Consider the following 19,913-nt stretch of genomic DNA (forward strand, 5'->3'; position numbering starts at 1 on the left):
TCTGGAAGCCTCTTCATGCTCTTTCTTGGCAGCGTGTGCTGATTTCTTCCTTCTCCCAAAAAAAACCCAAAGCCAATTAACCTCCTCCTTGAAAATCAACTTGAAAGCTTTTCCATTAAATGTTTCCCTTACACATGTCAACTAAATAACAGCTACACTTGAAGCCTTGAGTAATCAGAAAGTGTTTGTTTTCCAGAGTAAAACGCCACCTCATGATTTATTTCCAAGCCAAATGTCAAGGAAGGTGATTGGGATTGTGTTATATTGTCTATATGTTAATGTGGATCTGAAAGATCTCCATCACAGATATGGGGTTAGCGGAACTGATCGTCATACTTCCCTTATTTTTACATTTCTGCAGTTTTATTGGCCGATTTGATTTGTCTACCGTGTGCTGAGGGAAGCACAGCTTTGTTCAGTTGATAATAATCTGAATAATAATGAACTAAAAGTAAAAGGTGATCATTTAATGTGGGTCATAATAAAAAATATGGACCTACACAATATGGGTCAGATTTATTTATTTATTTATTTATTTATTTGTTGGTTGGTTGGTTGTTTTTCCTCAGTTAGTTTATTAAGTTATTACTTGTTGGTACATGACTGATAGTTTTCATCATCATTTCACATTTGCAGTTCATTTGAACAGGCTTGAGTTTAATCAATAATCTCTTTAAAAATGATGGATATCACAAGCTGGATTTTGAACGGATGAATTCTGAACAAAGCACAGACAAACACTGCCCCCTACTGAAACAACTGTGTAAAACATATAAATAGCTTAGACTAACATGAATTTCACCCACTTGCCACGTTTAATACTTATTGTTAATTATCATTATTGTTTTTAAGTGTGTGTTGAGAATTTGTCTATAAATTAGTGTTGTAATGTACAGGATGTGTGAGTCCTGAACAAGCACATGACTGACTCTGGGGAAAGTTACAAACCACACAGCATAAATCCAAATATTTATGGGGAAGCCATGGCCTAATGGTTAGAGAAACAGCTTTGGGACCAAAAGGTTGCCGGTTTGATTCCCTGGACCAGCAGGCCTGGCTTAAGTGCCCTTGAGCAAGGCACCTAATCCCCAACCGCTCCGGCAAGAGCGGTGGTATCCAGTCACCTTGTGTCTGATTAGCCAATGAAAAACTGATGATGTGATTATCAGTTTGGGCATTGAACCCGACCAACTGAACAGGATTTAGTACAGCTTTGTGTGCAATATATCAGATTTTTGAGGCCTTGCTGACAATTATGTTAGTGTTGGATTCAAAATGCAACCTATATTTTGAAAAAATAAAAACAACAACATAGGTTTAATTAACACATTTTCTATACCACTTATGCATTGTGGGTCAAGGGGAAGCTGGAGCCAATCCCAGCTGACTTTGGGCGAGAGGCGGGGTTCACCCTGGACAGAGAAACGGACAACTATTCACACTCATTTAGAGAAGCCAGTTGACCTAATCCGCACGTCTTCGGACTGTTGGATTAAACCCAGACAGTCAAGAGGAGAACATGCAAACTCCAAACAGAAAGACCCTAGCTCACCAGCAGGTTCGAACGCAGAACCTGCATGCTTTGAGGTGACACTGATAACCACTGCACCACCGCAGGTCTTCTGTTAGATAGCTGCCTCTCTCCAATGATAATTAAACATTTAGAAAATCAACTAACACATTTCCCATTTAATCAAGTAAACCTGCAATTTTTACCAATACACATGCGGTTTGTAGTTGTACAACTACTGAGTGCCTTCATGAACAAGTCACGTTTATTTTTATAGCGTTTTTCACAACAGACATTGTTGCAAAGCAGCTTTACAGAAAATTAAAAACTTTAAACATGAGCTAATTTTATCACTAATTTATCCCCAATGAGCAAGCCTGTGATGACGGTGGCAAGGAAAAACTCCCTCAAACGACATGAGGAAGAAACCTTGAGAGGAACCAGACTCAAAAGGGAACCCATCCTCATTTGGGTGATAGCAGATAACGTGATTATAAATATTTTGCTTCTATAATAGTATCCTATATAGTCACAAAGTATAACTGTGTAACCAGGAAATTCATTATAGTTTTAACATGAAGTCTGTTTTGTTGAAGTTATAAACTGTTCATTGATGGAAACTTGAGTGCAAAACAGTTCATGACAACTGCAGTCCTAAAGTTCACAAGTCAATTGAAGTCCTCAGGCATAGATGTATTACTGTAAGTGTCCAGAGCGTCTTCCAAGTGCGACTTTCGACTGTCCATATGGGGCCGTCCTCCACAGGAGCGATGAGATGAGACTCCAGCCAGACACAGGGCATCAGGATGGCTCAGGCAAGTCCGAGGAGCAGAAGAGGTCAGCATCACTGATGTCTCAGGATCGACATGTAATGAGAGAGATAGAGAGAGAGAGAGAGAGAGAGAGAGAGAGACGGGGGTGCAAGGGGTCTCACCTAATGGTTAAGAACAGTATACATTTTGCACTGAGTGCAAGCAGGGACACCTGCAAGACTAACTATGACAGCATAATTAAAAGGGAGAGCCAGAAGATAACACAGTCATGAGGGAGCCCCGGGACATAAAGCAGCAGCCACTACACCGTCGACAAACCCAAATGAACGTGTGGGAGCAGCATCCATACATCCCTCTCGCCCATAGTCAGCTGGGATTGGAGCCAGCTTGCCTGTGACCCTGTAGAACAGGATCACAGGCAAGCTGGCTCCAATCCCAGCTGACTATGGGCGAGAGGCGGGGTACACCCTGGACAAGTCGCCAGGCCATCGCAGAACTGACACATAGAGACAAACAACCATTCACACTCACATTCACTCCTACGATCAATTTAGAGCCACCAATTAGCTTAACCTGCATGTCTTTGGACTGTGGAGGAAACCGGAGCACCCGGAGGAAACCCACGCAGACACGGAGAGAACATGCAAACTCCACACAGAAAGGCCCTCCTTTACCTAATAAAACTATTAACAAAAAGCTTGACTAAAAAGGTATGTTTTCAGCCTAGACTTAAACACTGAGACTGTGTCTGGGTCCCGAACACTACTTGGAAGGCTGGGTCTCGAACACAAGGGATGTGTGGCCAGAATATGCTTTAAAATTCCTGCAATGCTGTGGCCCCTGATACACTCATAACAGCACTACACGCATTAAGCTAGCGCTACCATATTAGTCTCAATGCTGGACTGAGAATAACCCACCAGCCAAATAACATCTGGTGTGTGTAGATCCTGTGGAGGTCACTGTCTATTAATGAATGGGGTAGAAACGTTATGGGGAGAGCGGGGTCAGTTGTCACGTTTTATGAGTAAAATATTCTTCAGCGGGCGGCAGGGTGGTGTAGTGGTTAGCGCTGTCACCTCACAGCAAGAAGGTCCGGGTTCGAGCCCCATGGCCGGCGAGGGCCTTTCTGTGTGGAGTTTGCATGTTCTCCCCGTGTCCGTGTGGGTTTCCTCCGGGTGCTCCGGTTTCCCCCACAGTCCAAAGACATGCAGGTTAGGTTAACTGGTGACTCTAAATTGACCGTAGGTGTGAATGTGAGTGTGAATGGTTGTCTGTGTCTATGTGTCAGCCCTGTAATGACCTGGCAACTTGTCCAGGGTGTACCCTGCTGTGACAGTTCGTGTAGGGGGGGTGGAGCACAGAAGGACGGCAGGCCAGAACTGAGTTCACAAAACTCTCTTTTATTCAGCTTTTCAGCTTCTATATACACTCTCACACACACTCAGACACACGCACACACATCAGTCGTCTGGTTGGGGAGAGAGCTCCCTCTGCTCTCGCTCTCTCTCCTTAAATAGGGCGCGGTCACTGGGGAAGACACACAAACACATTAATTAACGACGTGATTCTGCCACTTACCTTCCCCGATTCTGCCCTCCGGTCACAGACCGATGCTTGACCACACCCCCGCTGCCACATACCCCTACCGCCCGACTCAGGCCGGGCGGCTGTCCGGCCTGCAACTGACTCCCCCCCCCAACGGGAGATGAAGTCCGCCATGACCATCTGCGCCCCCGGCCTGTGGATCACCTTGAAGTTAAAGGGTTGGAGTGCCAGATACCAACGGGTGATCTGCGCGTTGGCATCCTTCATGCAGTGGAGCCACTGGAGGGGCGCGTGGTCCGAACAGAGGGTGAAAGGGCATCCCAGCAGGTAGTAACGGAGGGCGAGTACCGCCCACTTGATTGCCAGGCACTCTTTCTCAATGGTGCTGTAGCGCCCCTCATGCACCGACAGCTTGCGACTGACATACAGTACTGGGCAATCCTCCCCCTCCACCTCCTGGGACAAAACGGCCCCCAGCCTTCTGTCCGACGCATCCGTCTGTAACATAAAGGGGAGAGAAAAGTCAGGGGAGTGTAAAAGTGGCCCCCCACACAGTGCAGCCTTTACCTTAGAAAAAGCCCTCTGGCATTGCTCCGTCCACTGGACCAGATCTGGTGCCCCCTTTTTAGTCAGATCAGTCAGCAGGCTGGTGACGTCCGAATAATTAGGTATAAACCTACGATAATAGCCAGCCAGCCCCAGGAACTGTCTCACCCCCTTTTTGGGTTTGGGCCTCGAGCAGGCCGCAATTGCTGCTGTCTTGTTAATTTGGGGATGCACCTGCCCATTGCCCAAGTGGAAGCCCAGATACTGTACTTCCACCCGCCCAATCGCACACTTCTTCAGGTTGGCTGTGAGACCCGCTCGCCTCAGCGACCTAAGGACGGCCCTCAGATGTTCGAGGTGCCTCGGCCAGTCATTACTATAGATAATAATGTCGTCGAGGTAGGCGGCCGCATAGGTGGCGTGGGGGCGGAGGACCCTATCCATCAGCCGCTGAAAAGTAGTGGGCGCCCCAAACAGCCCAAAAGGAAGTGTGACAAATTGGTGTAAGCCGAACAGTGTGGAAAAGGCCGTTTTTTTCTCGGGATAATGGAGTCAAGGGGATCTGCCAATAACCCTTTGTTAAATCCAGTGTCGAGTAAAAACGAGCCGTGCCTACCCGATTGAGCAACTCACCAATACAAGGCATTGGGTACGCGTCGAATTTAGACACTGCGTTGACTTTTCTATAGTCTACACAGAACCGGACCGACCCGTCGGCCTTGGGTACCAAGACCACCGGGCTGCTCCAGTCACTGTGGGACTCCTCGACGATGCCCATTTCGAGCATGGCCTCGAGTTCTTCCCAAACCACTTTTTTCTTGTGCTCGGGTAACCTGTAAGGGCGGCTACGCACTACCACCCCCGGGGGCGTCTCAATGTGGTGCTCTATGAGGTTGGTGCGGCCGGGCAGGGGCGAGAACATGTCCAAAAACTCGGTCTGCAACTGGGCAAACTCCGCGAGTTGGGTCGGGGAGAGGTGGTCTCCACAGGGGACCAGAGAGGTACGTGATGCCAATGTTCCCTTTTGAACCTCCGGCCCCAGCTCCGCCTTCTCCAGAACCACCGACACCAATGCCACGGGGACCTCCTCGTTCCAGAGTTTGAGCAGGTTGAGGTGGTAAATCTGTAGCGCCCCACCCCTATCCGTTCGCCTCACCTCATAGTCAACATCCCCGACTCGCCATGTGACCTCAAAGGGTCCTTGCCACTTGGTGATCAATTTGGAGCTCGATGTGGGCAACAGTACGAGTACTTTATCTCCCGGTGCGAACTCCCTAAGGCATGTACCCTTGTCGTACAGGCGGGTCTGTCGTTCTTGGGCCTGCCGCAAATTCTCCTGAGTTAGGTGCGTGAGTGTGTGGAGTTTTGCATGCAGGTCAATAACGTATTGGATTTCATTTTTACTTGGTGAAGGTCCCTCCTCCCAATTTTCCCGCAGCACATCTAGAATGCCACGCGGCTTATGCCCGTATAACAATTCAAATGGGGAGAACCCCGTGGAGGCTTGGGGGACCTCTCGCACTGCAAATAGCAAGGGTTCGAGCCATTTATCCCAATTACGTGCGTCCTCACTTACGAATTTTTTATTTAATTATGTTCTTGAGGGTGCGATTGAACCGTTCAGCTAAACCGTCTGTTTGTGGGTGATACACGCTGGTGTGGATTGGCTTAATACCCAACAACCCATACAGTTCGTTCAGTGTACGTGACATAAACGAGGTGCTTTGGTCAGTCAGAATCTCTTTCGGGATTCCAACTCGGGAGATAACGCGGAAGAGTGCCTCCGCAATACTGCGTGCTGAGATATTGCGCAGGGGCACTGCTTCCCGGTATCACGTTGCATAGTCCACCAGAACTAATATGAAGCGGTACCCTCGTGTTGACCGATCTAATGGCCCGACGAGATCCATCCCAATTCTTTCGAATGGGGTCTCGATTAACGGTAGAGGGCGCAAAGGCGCTTTTGGAATGGCCGCTGGATTTACTAACTGGCATTCGTGGCACACCATTCACCACCTATGGACATCGCCGCGAATCCCTGGCCAATAGAATCGGGCCATTATTCGGGCTAGTGTTTTATCCTGCCCTAAGTGTCCAACCATGGGATTAACCTTCATCCTACCAAGTGGGGTCCATCTGGACCCCGCACCTATATGTTTGTTTGCCATTTTAAAAATATGTGACATACTGCCTCACCGTTTTATGAATTTGTCGGAATTTATGTATTAATTAAAACACTAAAGCACCGGAAGATCAGCTTTTTGCATTGTGAAGGTATAATTAATTTGTTACTGGGGTCCAACCGGACCCCAGAGTAAAGTTTATCTGTCTTTCATTTTATAATTGAATAGCACACTGAAAGTTAACTTCTTTTATTTCTTTTATGTTCCATAATGAAACTACCAAGGCATTCCTTCTTGGGGTCCGTGTGGACCCCACTGCTGCAATAAGCACAGGCTGCAAAACAAAAGCCCTAAATTATTTTACAATTACTTTTTTGTTTTAAATTCTGTAAGAAAAGACCTGAGTTGGGGCGGCATGGTGGTGTAGTGGTTAGCGCTGTCGCCTCACAGCAAGAAGGTCCGGGTTCAAGTCCCATGGCCGGCGAGGGCCTTTCTGTGTGGAGTTTGCATGTTCTCCCCGTGTCCGCGTGGGTTTCCTCCGGGTGCTCCGGTTTCCCCCACAGTCCAAAGACATGCAGGTTAGGTTAACTGGTGACTCTAAATTGACCGTAGGTGTGAATGTGAGTGTGAATGGTTGTCTGTGTCTATGTGTCAGCCCTGTGATGACCTGGCGACTTGTCCAGGGTGTACCCCGCCTTTCGCCCGTAGTCAGCTGGGATAGGCTCCAGCTTGCCTGCGACCCTGTAGAACAGGATAAAGCGGCTAGAGATAATGAGATGAGATGAGAAGACCTAAGTTGTAATCCAGAATGTTTTACAGCTGCATGAGCTGCAAAAATCATGTATATAATGCCAATTTTGTTTGTGGCGCTATAATTTGCTACATGTATGCTAGTTATTGCAATATTATTGCAATGTTATTGCATTTATAATACATCATTGATATTCAGCCATAGTGGATTTTGTTCTTCAATAAAGTTATGTCTGTTTGCTGCATTGAATTGGTTCTTACTGCACTGATTTCAAGGTATTCCCTCCTGGGGTCCATACGGACCCCGCCTGGTAGTTTGTGTATGTAAAATTGGCTGGTAGGATGAAGGTTAATTGTGTTCTTTATGCCTTGGGCCCTTTAGTGTATTGCTGTTATTAATACAAGATGTTCTGAACAAAACTTATCTGGTGATTTTGTCTTTATAAGCTTTAATTTTAAAGAAAAGTATTGGGGTCCAAACGGATTACCAGATTAAGGTGTAAAATAGCATGGTAGGATGAGGGTTAAAGTGAGCCGCCTGGAAAACCGATTCCCGGCGGCTCTTCGTAATCAAAAGCTGCATGACTCGCTCTTTAGTTTGAGTGTCCTGCGTCACTCGGTATAATCTATCCTTCATAATTGCGAAGTAGGGGAAGGACAGGGTGGCGTTTGGCTGGAGCATTTGACCATCGATTACTCTCACTTGGTCAAACGCATGCCGCAGAGTCTCGTCTCGCGACTGCTCTAATGGAAAATCCGCGAGGGATTCTCCAACAGAGAGAGGAGGAGCCGGCGGCTCCTCACTCTGACGCGGAGCTGACGTAGACGGCTCTGTGACAGCTGCTCCCGCCAATGCGACACCGGGACCTCCCCCTGTTAAACTATGGCAGGACCCACTCTTCACTAAGTGTGTCATTAAATCCCGGCCAATCAGTCCCCAAAATTATCGAGTGGGTAAGGCTTAACCACCGCCTTCACTATAAATTTTTCCCCTCGAAAAAAAATGTGGACCGACACTAAAGGGTAGTTGTGAACATCCCCGTGCACACACAACACCTTCACCAATTGTGCTCCCCCCAATGCCTCGTCTTGCACCAGGTTTTGGTGGATTGAGGTCTGATTACAGCCAGAATCCACCAACACCTGATATGTATCCCCTTGGATACTCACCGGTATGCGATACGCTCCGGCCCGATCGAGGGCAGCTCCTGGCACGTCGGGGATCCGAACCACCGCGCCCACCTCCATTACCAAGCACTGCTGTTGGAGGTGGCCCAGCTCCCCGCAGCACCAGCAAACCGGCCCGGGCTTCCTCTCTGCACTAGTGCTCTGGGGCTCACTCACCTGGGGGGGGGGGGGGGGGGGGAGAGACAGACACAGAAGGGAGAAACGGGAGGGCACCGCGGGTGCGGCGGGCCAGCTGGGGTGGTGCCGGCCCCCGCCTCCGCGGTGGGGGAATGGGGCGAGGAGGAGACACAGGAGGAGGGGGGAGAGAGAGAGAGAGAGGAGAGAAGAGAAGAGGTCGTCTGCTGTCCTGCCGTCGGGACGGCCGCCAAATGGTCCTCCGCCAGCTCGATTGCCTGATCCAGCAACGCCGGGCAGTGGCACTGGACCCACTCTGCAGTTCCCACTGGTAAACGGGCGACGAACTGCTCCAGTACCACCTGGTCGATGAGTCCCTCGGCGTCGCGGTTGTCAGCCCTCAATCACTGCCAGCAGGCGTCCCGGAGTTGCTGGCCAAACGTGAACGGCCGGCCGACTTCCTCCAAGCACAAAGCGTGGAAGCGCTGACGTTGTTGCTCGGGGGTGCGCCCCACCCGCTGGAGGATGGCCCAGCGAAGGTCCGCGTAGGCCAGCTGGCGGTCGGCAGGGAGCTGTAGCGCGGCCAGCTGCACCTCTCCCTTTAGCAGGGGGAGGAGGCACACTGCGCGCTGTTCCACCGGCCACCCCGAGGTCTCTGCTACCTGCTCAAAGAGCATGAGGAAGGCCTCGGGGTCGTCCTGCAGGCCCATCTTCGTGAGGGTGAGGGGGGAAGGGCCCGCGGCGGTGGAGATGGTGGACCCCGCCGATGCGAGGAGGTGCCGGAATGCCCGGCGATCTTCCTGTTGCGCCAGCACCAGGGCCTCGAACCGTTGTTCTTGCTCCTTTCGGAGGGCGAGCAGCACCTGGTGCTGGCTCTGTTGGGCCGTGGTGAGGGCGTGGATCAGGTCGGCGAAGGGGGAGGACTCCATGGGGCTGTTCTCTTCTGTGCTCGTCCCAGGTTTCGGCACCACTGTGACAGTTCGTGTAGGGGGGGGGTGGAGCACAGAAGGACGGCAGGCCAGAACTGAGTTCACAAAACTCTCTTTTATTCAGCTTTTCAGCTTCTATATACACTCTCACACACACTCAGGCACATGCACACACATCAGTCGTCTGGTTAGGGAGAGAGCTCCCTCTGCTCTCGCTCTCTCTCCTTAAATAGGGCGCGGTCACTGGGGAAGACACACAAACACATTAATTAACGACAGGTGCAGTGATTCTGCCACTTACCTTCCCCGACTCCACCCTCCGGTCACAGACTGATGCTTGACCACGCCCCCGCTGCCACACCCGCCTTTCGCCCTTAGTTAGCTGGGATAGGCTTCAGCTTGCCTGCAACCCTGTAGAACAGGATAAAGCGGCTAGAGATGATGAGATGAGATATTCTTCAGCATTGTTTTAACACATGATAAGTTCTGTTGTCTATTAACTGTTCATCAATATCAGAGGATATGAGCAGTCAGTTGGACCACACTGAATCATTCAAGTCTTTGTGAGATATAAGTTTATTTTTGCAAATTGTATTTTTTTAAAGCCGTAAAGAACACTTATGTGGTTGTACAATGTTTCCACTAGATGAAGCACTTTTTTTTCTTTTTTAGCTAATGTATAACAGAGGGACCTTATGACACGACACTCACATGAAGATGAAGATAACTGCTGAAAAGCTTCTTTGTGTTTCCTCTTTGTGCCACAAGGTTTTCTAGTTTGTAGAAAGGAAACCATTTTCAAGGAAGAGGAATCATTTATGTGTTTTGTGCTAAATACAATATCTTAAATCCTTGTATTGGTGACCCTGTTACAACTGACATGACACTGTCAACCATTTTCAAATCTGATATGCTAGCGAACCAGATTAGCACTGTCAATTCATTCATGCTAATTCCAAGTCAACTAGAAAGTGATCAAAACTAGCCCATTTTGTTTTTTTTTACTGTACATACAAAAGGAACATATTTCAAAATGTTCTCCAGATGACAACAATTACTTTCAAACCTCAGACTTTTGATGACAAATTCTTCATACTTGCCAACCCCTAGAGAATTACATTACAGGCATTTAGCCGATGCTCTTATCCAGAGCAATGCACAACATATCCAGAGCAATTTGGGGAGCAATTGGAGGCTAGGTGCCTTGCTCAAGGGCACTTCAGCCAGTTCTGCTGGTCCAGGGAATCAAACCGGCAACCTTTTGGTCCCAAAGCTGCTTCTCTAACCTTTAGGCCACAGCTTCCCCTACAATTGAAATTAATATTAAATTAATTAAAAGTGGTAGATCGAGTTGTGCAATACAGTTGTGCCCTTCTAGAGGGGTTGGGGGGCATGCTTCCCCAGAAAATAAAAAAAAAGGTGTAAAATGATGCATTCTCTTGCATTCTGGGTGTTACAGTGGGGCAAAAAAGTATTTAGTCAGCCACCAATTGTGCAAGTTCTCCCACTTAAAAAGATGAGAGAGGCATGTAATTTTCATCATAGGTATACCTCAACTATGAGAGACAGAATGGGGGGAAAGAATCCAGGAAATCACATTGTAGGATTTTTAATGAATTAATTGGTAAATTCCTCGGTAAAATAAGTATTTGGTCACCTACAAACAAGCAAGATTTCTGGCTCTCACAGACCTGTAACAACTTCTTTAAGAGGCTCCTCTGTCCTCCACTCGTTACCTGTATTAATGGCACCTGTTTGAACTCATTATCAGTATAAAAGACACCTGTCCACAACCTCAAACAGTCACACTCCAAACTCCACTATGGCCAAGACCAAAGAGCTGTCAAAGGACACCAGAAACAAAATTGTAGACCTGCATCAGGCTGGGAAGACTGAATCTGCAATAGGTAAGCAGCTTGGTGTGAAGAAATCAACTGTGGGAGCAATTATTAGAAAATGGAAGACATACAAGACCACTGATAATCTCCCTCGATCTGGGGCTCCATGCAAGATCTCACCCCGTGGGGTCAAAATGATCACAAGAACAGTGAGCAAAAATCCCAGAACCACACAGGGGGACCTAGTGAATGACCTGCAGAGAGCTGGGACCAAAGTAACAAAGGGTACCATCAGTAACACACTACGCCTCCAGGGACTCAAATCCTGCAGTGCCAGACGTGTCCCCCTGCTTAAGCCAGTACATGTCCAGGCCCATCTGAAGTTTGCTAGAGAGCATTTGGATGATCCAGAAGAGGATTGGGAGAATGTCATATGGTCAGATGAAACCAAAATAGAACTTTTTGGTAAAAACTCAACTTGTCGTGTTTGGAAGAGAAAGAATGCTGAGTTGCATCCAAAGAACACCATACCTACTGTGAAGCATGGGGGTGGAAACATCATGCTTTGGGGCTGTTTTTCTGCAAAGGGACCAGCACGACTGATCCATGTAAAGGAAAGAATGAATGGGGCCATGTATCGTGAGATTTTGAGTGAAAACCTTCCATCAGCAAGGGCATTGTAGATGAAATGTGGCTGGGTCTTTCAGCATGACAATGATCCCAAACACACCGCCCGGGCAACGAAGGAGTGGCTTCGTAAGAAGCATTTCAAGGACCTGGAGTGGCCTAGCCAGTCTCCAGATCTTAACCCCATAGAAAATCTTTGGAGGGAGTTGAAAGTCCGTGTTGCCCAGTGACAGCCCCAAAACATCACTGCTCTAGAGGAGATCTGCATGGAGGAATGGGCCAAAATACCAGCAACAGTGTGTGAAAACCTTGTGAAGACTTACAGAAAACGTTTGACCTCTGTCATTGCCAACAAAGGGTATATAACAAAGTATTGAGATGAACTTTTGTTATTGACCAAATACTTATTTTCCACCATAATTTGCAAATAAATCCTTTAAAAATCAGACAATGTGATTTTCTGGATTTTTTTTCTCATTCTGTCTCTCATAGTTGAGGTATACCTATGATGAAAATTACAGGCCTCTCTCATCTTTTTAAGTGGGAGAACTTGCACAATTGGTGACTGACTAAATACTTTTTTGCCCCACTGTATATGTGAAGAAAATTGATTGAGAAATCGGATCAACATACTTCACAAAATGCATGCTTCTCACCTTGCCTTGATGCAAGGATGCTGGATGATCCAACGACCAAGTCAACTTGAACTTCTCATCTCATCTCATTATCTCTAGCCGCTTTATCCTTCTACAGGGTCGCAGGCAAGCTGGAGCCTATCCTAGCTGACTACGGGCGAAAGGCAGGGTACACCCTGGACAAGTCGCCAGGTCATCACAGGGCTACTTGAACTTATTATCATGGCAAATCTTTTTTTCTTCTTCTGAATTTTCATTGTTCATGATCACCAGAGCATGTTTGCTTTTGACAAATACTGGTGCGATTTGTTGTAACGTGTGAGCTCATTACTGATTGGCTACAATCATAATGAGAACCAATGGAATGGCGCGATTGAGCAATACAATTTAGATTCAACATTATCATGCCGTTCCACTGGCTCTCGGCTTCGCTTAATATGACTGTTTGATGCTGTATACTTGTATCCCTTGTGCCAAAAATAGCTGAAGCGTGGTGAGAAGAGCAAATCCAACAGTGTTCACTGATTATTTTGTTGTGCGGTAGTTTTTAGAACTAAAAGCAGTAGGCAGTATTCACCTGTCAAAAGCGGTAGACCACTGCGTGAATCGGTAGAGTTGGCAAGTAGGATTCTTCAGCACATTCTTCAGATAAATTCTTCCAATTCTAGCAGTTTCTCATTACTTGTCACACCCTATGAAATGACCCCAATAAAATTTGATGACAAATTGTGCAATAACATTTATTCTCCTTGTCAGATTATATGATAAACTTCCTCTAATAGAGGACCTGCTGTGAAAGAAAATGACTGACTTCTGCTTACATCATAAATCAGTTTAATACTTGCTCGTTTGTAAAACAGGGTTGGTAAAACAGAAAGAGAAAAAATGAAGAAGAGCCGTTTGGAGCCGTTGGTGGCTAAGTAAAAAAGGGAAAGATGGAATACCCATTCTTCAAAGTGATCTTGAGGTAATGAGGTTTTTTTTTTCCTGGCTTTATCCCAACACTTCATCAAAAAAAAATTGCATGTGGGGTTTGTTTCTATGACAACAATATCTTGATAACATACCACCACTCTAACTACTGTTGTATAATAGACTAGCCTCACCCTTTTGCTTTTTATAAATCGATCTATCTTTTTTTTAATTATTGTGGTATTATTGGTGGTGGCACGGTGGTGTAGTGGTTAGCACTGTCGCCATCACAGCCCTGTGATGACCTGGCGACTTTTCCAGGGTGTACCCTGCCTCTTGCCCATAGTCAGCTGGGATAGGCTCCAGCTTGCCCGCGACCCTGTACAGGATAAGTGGTTACAGATTAATGTGTAGATTAAAGTGGTTAATGGATGGATGGTATTATTGGTTCCCAGGGTGACGACTCCCACCTATATGACTGGTTGCCTGAAAAGAAGCAACAGTGATGACACCGATGACACCAGCACTTTTCAGAGATTCCTAACAAAGTAAGTTGCTGTTCTTTTGCTGGCAGGTAAAGGAGGATAGTGAACATGTGAAGAACGAGTGTCACCACTGTAGCTTGTTAATAACCAGAGTAACTGGTAGGATTACAACTGACTCCTATTACAACAGACACCACTGTCCCTGACAGAGCAACATATGGGCTACATGCTGTAAGTACATACCTATAAACTGCACCTTTATTATAAGTTTGGCTAATAAAATCAAGATTATATCCACAACGAATGTATTACACTACAGTACCAGTCAAAAGTTTGTACACCCTTACTCTACTCATTCATAGGTTTTTCAGTACTTTGACTATTTTCTACATTGTAGAACAATACTGAAGACATCAAAACTAATGGAACACATATGGAATTATGTACAGTAGTAAACAAAAAAGTGTAAAACAAAAACATGTTTCATATTTTAGGTTCTTTAAAGTAGCCCCTGTTTACCCTGATGACGCTTTGCATACTATCGGCATTATCTTAACCTGCTTCATGAGGTCGTCACCTGGAATGCTTTTCAATTAACAGGTGTGTCTCGTCAAAAGTTAATTAGTGGACGAGTTTCTTGCCTTCTTAATGTGTTTGAGATCAAACAGTAAATAATAAAAGTAGTGGAGATATGTTTTCAGCTTTTGCAGATTGTGTGAAATTCTTTGCAGGCACCGTCACATTCATATTGCATTAGAGAGTATTTATTGTACCCTCTTACCACAATATTAGTTTCTCAGTTTGTCACATATACAGGCCTTCAGACTTCACTTTTTCTGTCATTATTCTTTGCAGGGAGACATGAGACATTGAGGGGAGACTTGTGGCATTATGTTGGGAGACTTGGGACATTGAGGGGAGACGTGGAACAAAAATAAAATACCTAGATTTTACATGTAAACATTTTTCATTTATTATCAAAACTTGTAACATATGAACGGTATGAACACACAGTGCTGGTACAGAGATAGAAAAATGTCAGTTTACCCAAAACCTGACTCGACAAAACAGATCCATTCTCAAGAAGGAATGAAATAAATTTAATCCTCATGCAGGGACATGCCCACATTTTTAACAAACATTTTTATTATATTTGTAAACCACAAGAAAAAAAAACCTGTAACAGGATGAACTGTCCCAACTCTCCCTATTTGACCATTCTGGGGAAAAAAAATCCTTAAAGGAGATACGCAGAACCTTTATTTTAAAATAAATTTCTGAGTGGATAGTATCTCCATTCTTGACTCTTGTATGCTGCATAAATGGGAATTTAAAAATATATATATTTTTGAGAGTTAAAATCAACCACAAAGTTGGCATTCGAGCATTCGAGCTGCCAGCCAGCCCTGAGTGCGTGACGTCACAGCGGTAACCGGTTTTAAGGCCGAGGCCTTTGACAGCTATAGACCAAAGTCATATAAATAAAAATTTATGGTGAAAGCAAGAAATACCGTTACCGACTTGCTCAACTAAGACTGATTTGACTTCACTGATTGTGGGTTGACTCTCATTAAAACAGGATAGGTGTTATAACTTATGCAACGTACATGTACATGCGTGCATTTTCACTGATAAAACGTAAAAGGCTAATTAAATAATCAGATGAACTGAGACAATCACAGTCTGAAGCAAATTAAATAATCTTATACCGGGAACTTAAATACACAATACAAGTTACATGTATTAATCTAAATGCAGGTAAACAACAAGTGTTGTTTTTGTTGTTCTTTTGTCGAAATGAGAGTTGGCGCTTACCCGTCTGTGTTCTCCCTTCTTGAAGGCCGATCTTGTGGCTGATCGTTTTGAAACAATCTGACTTTCAGTTGTTCGTTCAGTTCTCCGTTCATTCGCTTCTTCCACGTAAGGGCGAGATGGCAGCGATATCCAGTGGAGAAAATCAGATGGCTGCTCCACTCATTCTCCCTATACTGAGTACTCCGCCATTACTGCTCGGCTCAGGCAATTACTAAAACCCGGGACAGAACGGGATATCACCGGTTTTAGCAACAACCACGGGGAGGTCACTGCCTGAGCGATATGTCCCGTTACGTTCCATCCCAGGTTTCACCAACAACCCTCTGCTCACGCTCCGGGAGAACTGGTGCAACTGAACTCACTTTAAAAAAATAAAATAAATACTTTCCTTTTCTTGTACTTTTCCTTTAATTGCTGGTACTGCACCCTCTTTCAATATGGGCTTATAGCCAACGCTCCTCAACAGATCAGAGGTCTCGTACGAGTCCTCAGTGAAAGGTGCACAGCAGAAGAGAGACCACTTCGTAGGCACCCAATGTGCCCGTGAACTTCTTGCAAAACGCATCCAAATCTTTGCAGTTTGAACATTCTTGGGCCATGAATGCAATGTAAATCCACCTTCTGTTGTGTTGCTGCACCAGCCAAAAACACATCTACGTGGCATGGCGATAAATTAGCTCAAAGTGGAGAATCGGAGTTGCAGTCAGCTCTGTGTTTTAGTATAGCGGAAATGGCGATGAGACCGATAGACTTCCTGTGGTGACATTATGGACATCAAGGTAATTAACTCAGACCGCTACCTACAACCCCGATTCCAAAAAAGTTGGGACAAAGTACAAATTGTAAATAAAAACGGAATGCAATGATGTGGAAGTTTCAAAATTCCATATTTTATTCAGAATAGAACATAGATGACATATCAAATGTTTAAACTGAGAAAATGTATCATTTAAAGAGAAAAATGAGGTGATTTTAAATTTCATGACAACAACACATCTCAAAAAAGTTGGGACAAGGCCATGTTTACCACTGTGAGACATCCCCTTTTCTCTTTACAACAGTCTGTAAACGTCTGGGGACTGAGGAGACAAGTTGCTCAAGTTTAGGGATAGGAATGTTAACCCATTCTTGTCTAATGTAGGATTCTAGTTGCTCAACTGTCTTAGGTCTTTTTTGTCGTATCTTCCGTTTTATGATGCGCCAAATGTTTTCTATGGGTGAAAGATCTGGACTGCAGGCTGGCCAGTTCAGTACCCGGACCCTTCTTCTACGCAGCCATGATGCTGTAATTGATGCAGTATGTGGTTTGGCATTGTCATGTTGGAAAATGAAAGGTCTTCCCTGAAATAGACGTCATCTGGATGGGAGCATATGTTGCTCTAGAACCTGGATATACCTTTCAGCATTGATGGTGTCTTTCCAGATGTGTAAGCTGCCCATGCCACACGCACTAATGCAACCCTATACCATCAGAGATGCAGGCTTCTGAACTGAGCACTGATGATAACTTGGGTCGTCCTTCTCCTCTTTAGTCTGAATGACACGGCGTCCCTGATTTCCATAAAGAACTTCAAATTTTGATTCGTCTGACCACAGAACAGTTTTCTACTTTGCCACAGTCCATTTTAAATGAGCCTTGGCCCAGAGAAGACGTCTGCGCTTCTGGATCATGTTTAGATACAGCTTCTTCTTTGAACTATAGAGTTTTAGCTGGCAACGGCGGATGGCACGGTGAATTGTGTTCACAGATAATGTTCTCTGGAAATATTCCTGAGCCCATTTTGTGATTTCCAATACAGAAGCATGCCTGTATGTGTTGCAGTGCCGTCTAAGGGCCCAAAGATCACGGGCACCCAGTATGGTTTTCCGGCCTTGACCCTTACGCACAGAGATTCTTCCAGGTTCTCTGAATCTTTTGATGATATTATGCACTGTAGATGATGATATGTTCAAACTCTTTGCAATTTTACACTGTCGAACTCCTTTCTGATATTGCTCCACTATTTGTCGGTGCAGAATTAGGGGGATTGGTGATCCTCTTCCCATCTTTACTTCTGAGAGCCACTGCCACTCCAAGATGCTCTTTTTATACCCAGTCATGTTAATGACCTATTGCCAGTTGACCTAATGAGTTGCAATTTGGTCCTCCAGCTGTTCCTTTTTTGTACCTTTAACTTTTCCAGCCTCTTATTGCCCTGTCCCAACTTTTTTGAGATGTGTTGCTGTCATGAAATTTCAAATGAGCCAATATTTGGCATGAAATTTCAAAATGTCTCACTTTCGACATTTGATATGTTGTCTATGTTCTATTGTGAATACAATGTCAGTTTTTGAGATTTGTAAATTATTGCATTCCATTTTTATTTACAATTTGTATTTTGTCCCAACTTTTTTGGAATCGGGGTTGTATACAAATCATTTTAATCGTAAAAACTACCATATTAGATTTATTGTTAACACTTAAAACTATTCCTGTGCTGTTCCTGAGGCCTCAAGGCATTTATAAACAAAAGTGAGGCCATGGTTCTGCGTATATGCTTTAAATGTTGCTCCCCAGAATTTAAATTTAATAAATAATATATTATATAGTAACTTGACGCTACATACTTTAATTCCTAACAAATTCCAATTTACCAGTGTACATTACACCATGGCGGCACGGTGGTGTAGTGATTAGCACTGTCGCCTCACAGCAAGAAGGTCCGGATTCCCGTGGCTGGTGAGGGCCTTTCTGTGCGGAGTTTGCATCAGCCCTGTGATGACCTGGTGACTTGTCCAAGGTGTACCCTGCCTTTCACCCGTAGTCAGCTGGGATAGGCTCCAGCTTGCCCGCGACCCTGTAGAACAGGATAAAGCGGCTACAGATAATGAAAATGAAAAAATGAAATTACACCATAGTGGCATGGTGGTGTAGTGGTTAGCCCTGTCGCCTCACAGCAAGAAGGTCCGGGTTCGAGCCCCGTGGCCGGCGAGGGCCTTTCTGTGCGGAGTTTGCATGTTCTCCCCGTGTCCGCGTGGGTTTCCTCCGGGTGCTCCGGTTTCCCCCACAGTCCAAAGACATGCAGGTTAGGTTAACTGGTGACTCTAAATTGACCGTAGGTGTGAATGTGAGTGTGAATGGTTGTGTGTCTATGTGTCAGCCCTGTGATGACCTGGCGACTTGTCCAGGGTGTACGCCGCCTTTCGCCCGTAGTCAGCTGGGATAGGCTCCAGCTTGCCTGTGACCCTGTAGAACAGGATAAAGCGGCTAGAGATAATGAGATTACACCATAAAATGGAGGTGGATTGTGGAATAGAAAATACAAGTTTTGGTTGATTAAAATATTGAACTGCACAAATCTTACTCCAAAGGAAGTAGGTTACGCTAAGGGCCAACATCTAACTTCTGATGTAATTGAAAACCTGATTGGTCAAAATTAATTTATGGGAATACAAACTGTCCCAAATCTCCCCTACAGTAAATAGCCCTGTTCCACAACTGTAGTAATCCATATTATGTCAAGAACCTCTCAAATAAGTAAAGAGAAACGACATCCATCATTACTTTAAGACATGAAGTGACTTTTATTTAATAAAAAATAAAGAAAATATGCTGTGTGATAGTGGTCATTGTTAAATAAAATAATAATAATAATAAGTTACCTCCTGCTGGTGTTGCTCAAGAGCGCCCCCTATAGCGCATGCGTAGAAATGCACAGGTCCTGCGCGCGACAGGGACAGAGAGAGAGAGAGAGAAGTTTGTAACTCTGGAAATGCGGCAAAATAAGGAAAAGGCTGTAAAGGCGCGGAGTGTGGACCGGAAACCGGGCTGCTGATAAACTGCTGAACTTTTTAACCAAATCATTTGTTGAAGAGGGGCGGCACGGTGGTGTAGTGGTTAGCGCTGTCGCCTCACAGCAAGAAGGTCCTGGGTTCGAGCCCCGGGGCCGGCGAGGGCCTTTCTGTGCGGAGTTTGCATGTTCTCCCCGTGTCCGCGTGGGTTTCCTCCGGGTGCTCCGGTTTCCCCCACAGTCCAAAGACATGCAGGTTAGGTTAACTGGTGACTCTAAATTAACCGTAGGTGTGAATGTGAGTGTGAATGGTTGTCTGTGTCTATGTGTCAGCCCTGTGATGACCTGGC

At 45.6% G+C, this 19,913-nt stretch overlaps 2 protein-coding genes across 3 annotated transcripts in view; one reads left to right on the plus strand and one right to left on the minus strand.

Moving 5' to 3' along the window:
* The window catches only part of gna12a (guanine nucleotide binding protein (G protein) alpha 12a), a 126,748-nt gene that overhangs the window by 693 nt on the left and 106,142 nt on the right, over nt 1–19,913 (plus strand). The window lies entirely within an intron of this gene.
* LOC132900783 (uncharacterized) lies at nt 1,754–19,844 on the minus strand. Of its 2 annotated transcripts, XM_060943073.1 has the most exons (5): nt 12,603–12,655; nt 10,193–10,254; nt 8,421–9,892; nt 3,865–4,329; nt 1,754–2,364 (listed from the first exon to the last, which is right to left on the minus strand). In XM_060943073.1, the coding sequence occupies exons 3-5, from the start codon at nt 8,496–8,498 to the stop codon at nt 2,179–2,181; spliced, it is 729 nt and encodes a 242-aa protein (XP_060799056.1). In that variant the 5' UTR covers nt 8,499–9,892; nt 10,193–10,254; nt 12,603–12,655; the 3' UTR covers nt 1,754–2,178. The 2 variants fall into 2 exon arrangements, with proteins under 2 accessions (XP_060799056.1, XP_060799055.1); XM_060943072.1 differs by lacking the exons at nt 10,193–10,254; nt 12,603–12,655 and adding an exon at nt 19,436–19,844.

Source organism: Neoarius graeffei, chromosome 16 (genome assembly GCF_027579695.1).
Source record: "Neoarius graeffei isolate fNeoGra1 chromosome 16, fNeoGra1.pri, whole genome shotgun sequence".
NCBI classification, from domain to species: Eukaryota; Metazoa; Chordata; class Actinopteri; order Siluriformes; family Ariidae; genus Neoarius; species Neoarius graeffei.

Bases quoted from the DNA above. Each gene is read 5' to 3' on its own strand.
- LOC132900783 (XM_060943072.1), bottom strand. From the start codon at position 8,498: ATGGAGGTGGGCGCGGTGGTTCGGATCCCCGACGTGCCAGGAGCTGCC. The intron at 4,330-8,420 runs GTGAGTATCCAA...TTTATGTTACAG, and splicing joins CCGGAGCGTATCGCATACCG to ACGGATGCGTCGGACAGAAG. The intron at 2,365-3,864 runs GTAAGTGGCAGA...GTCGATCCTGAG, and splicing joins GGAGGGCAGAATCGGGGAAG to ACATCAGTGATGCTGACCTC.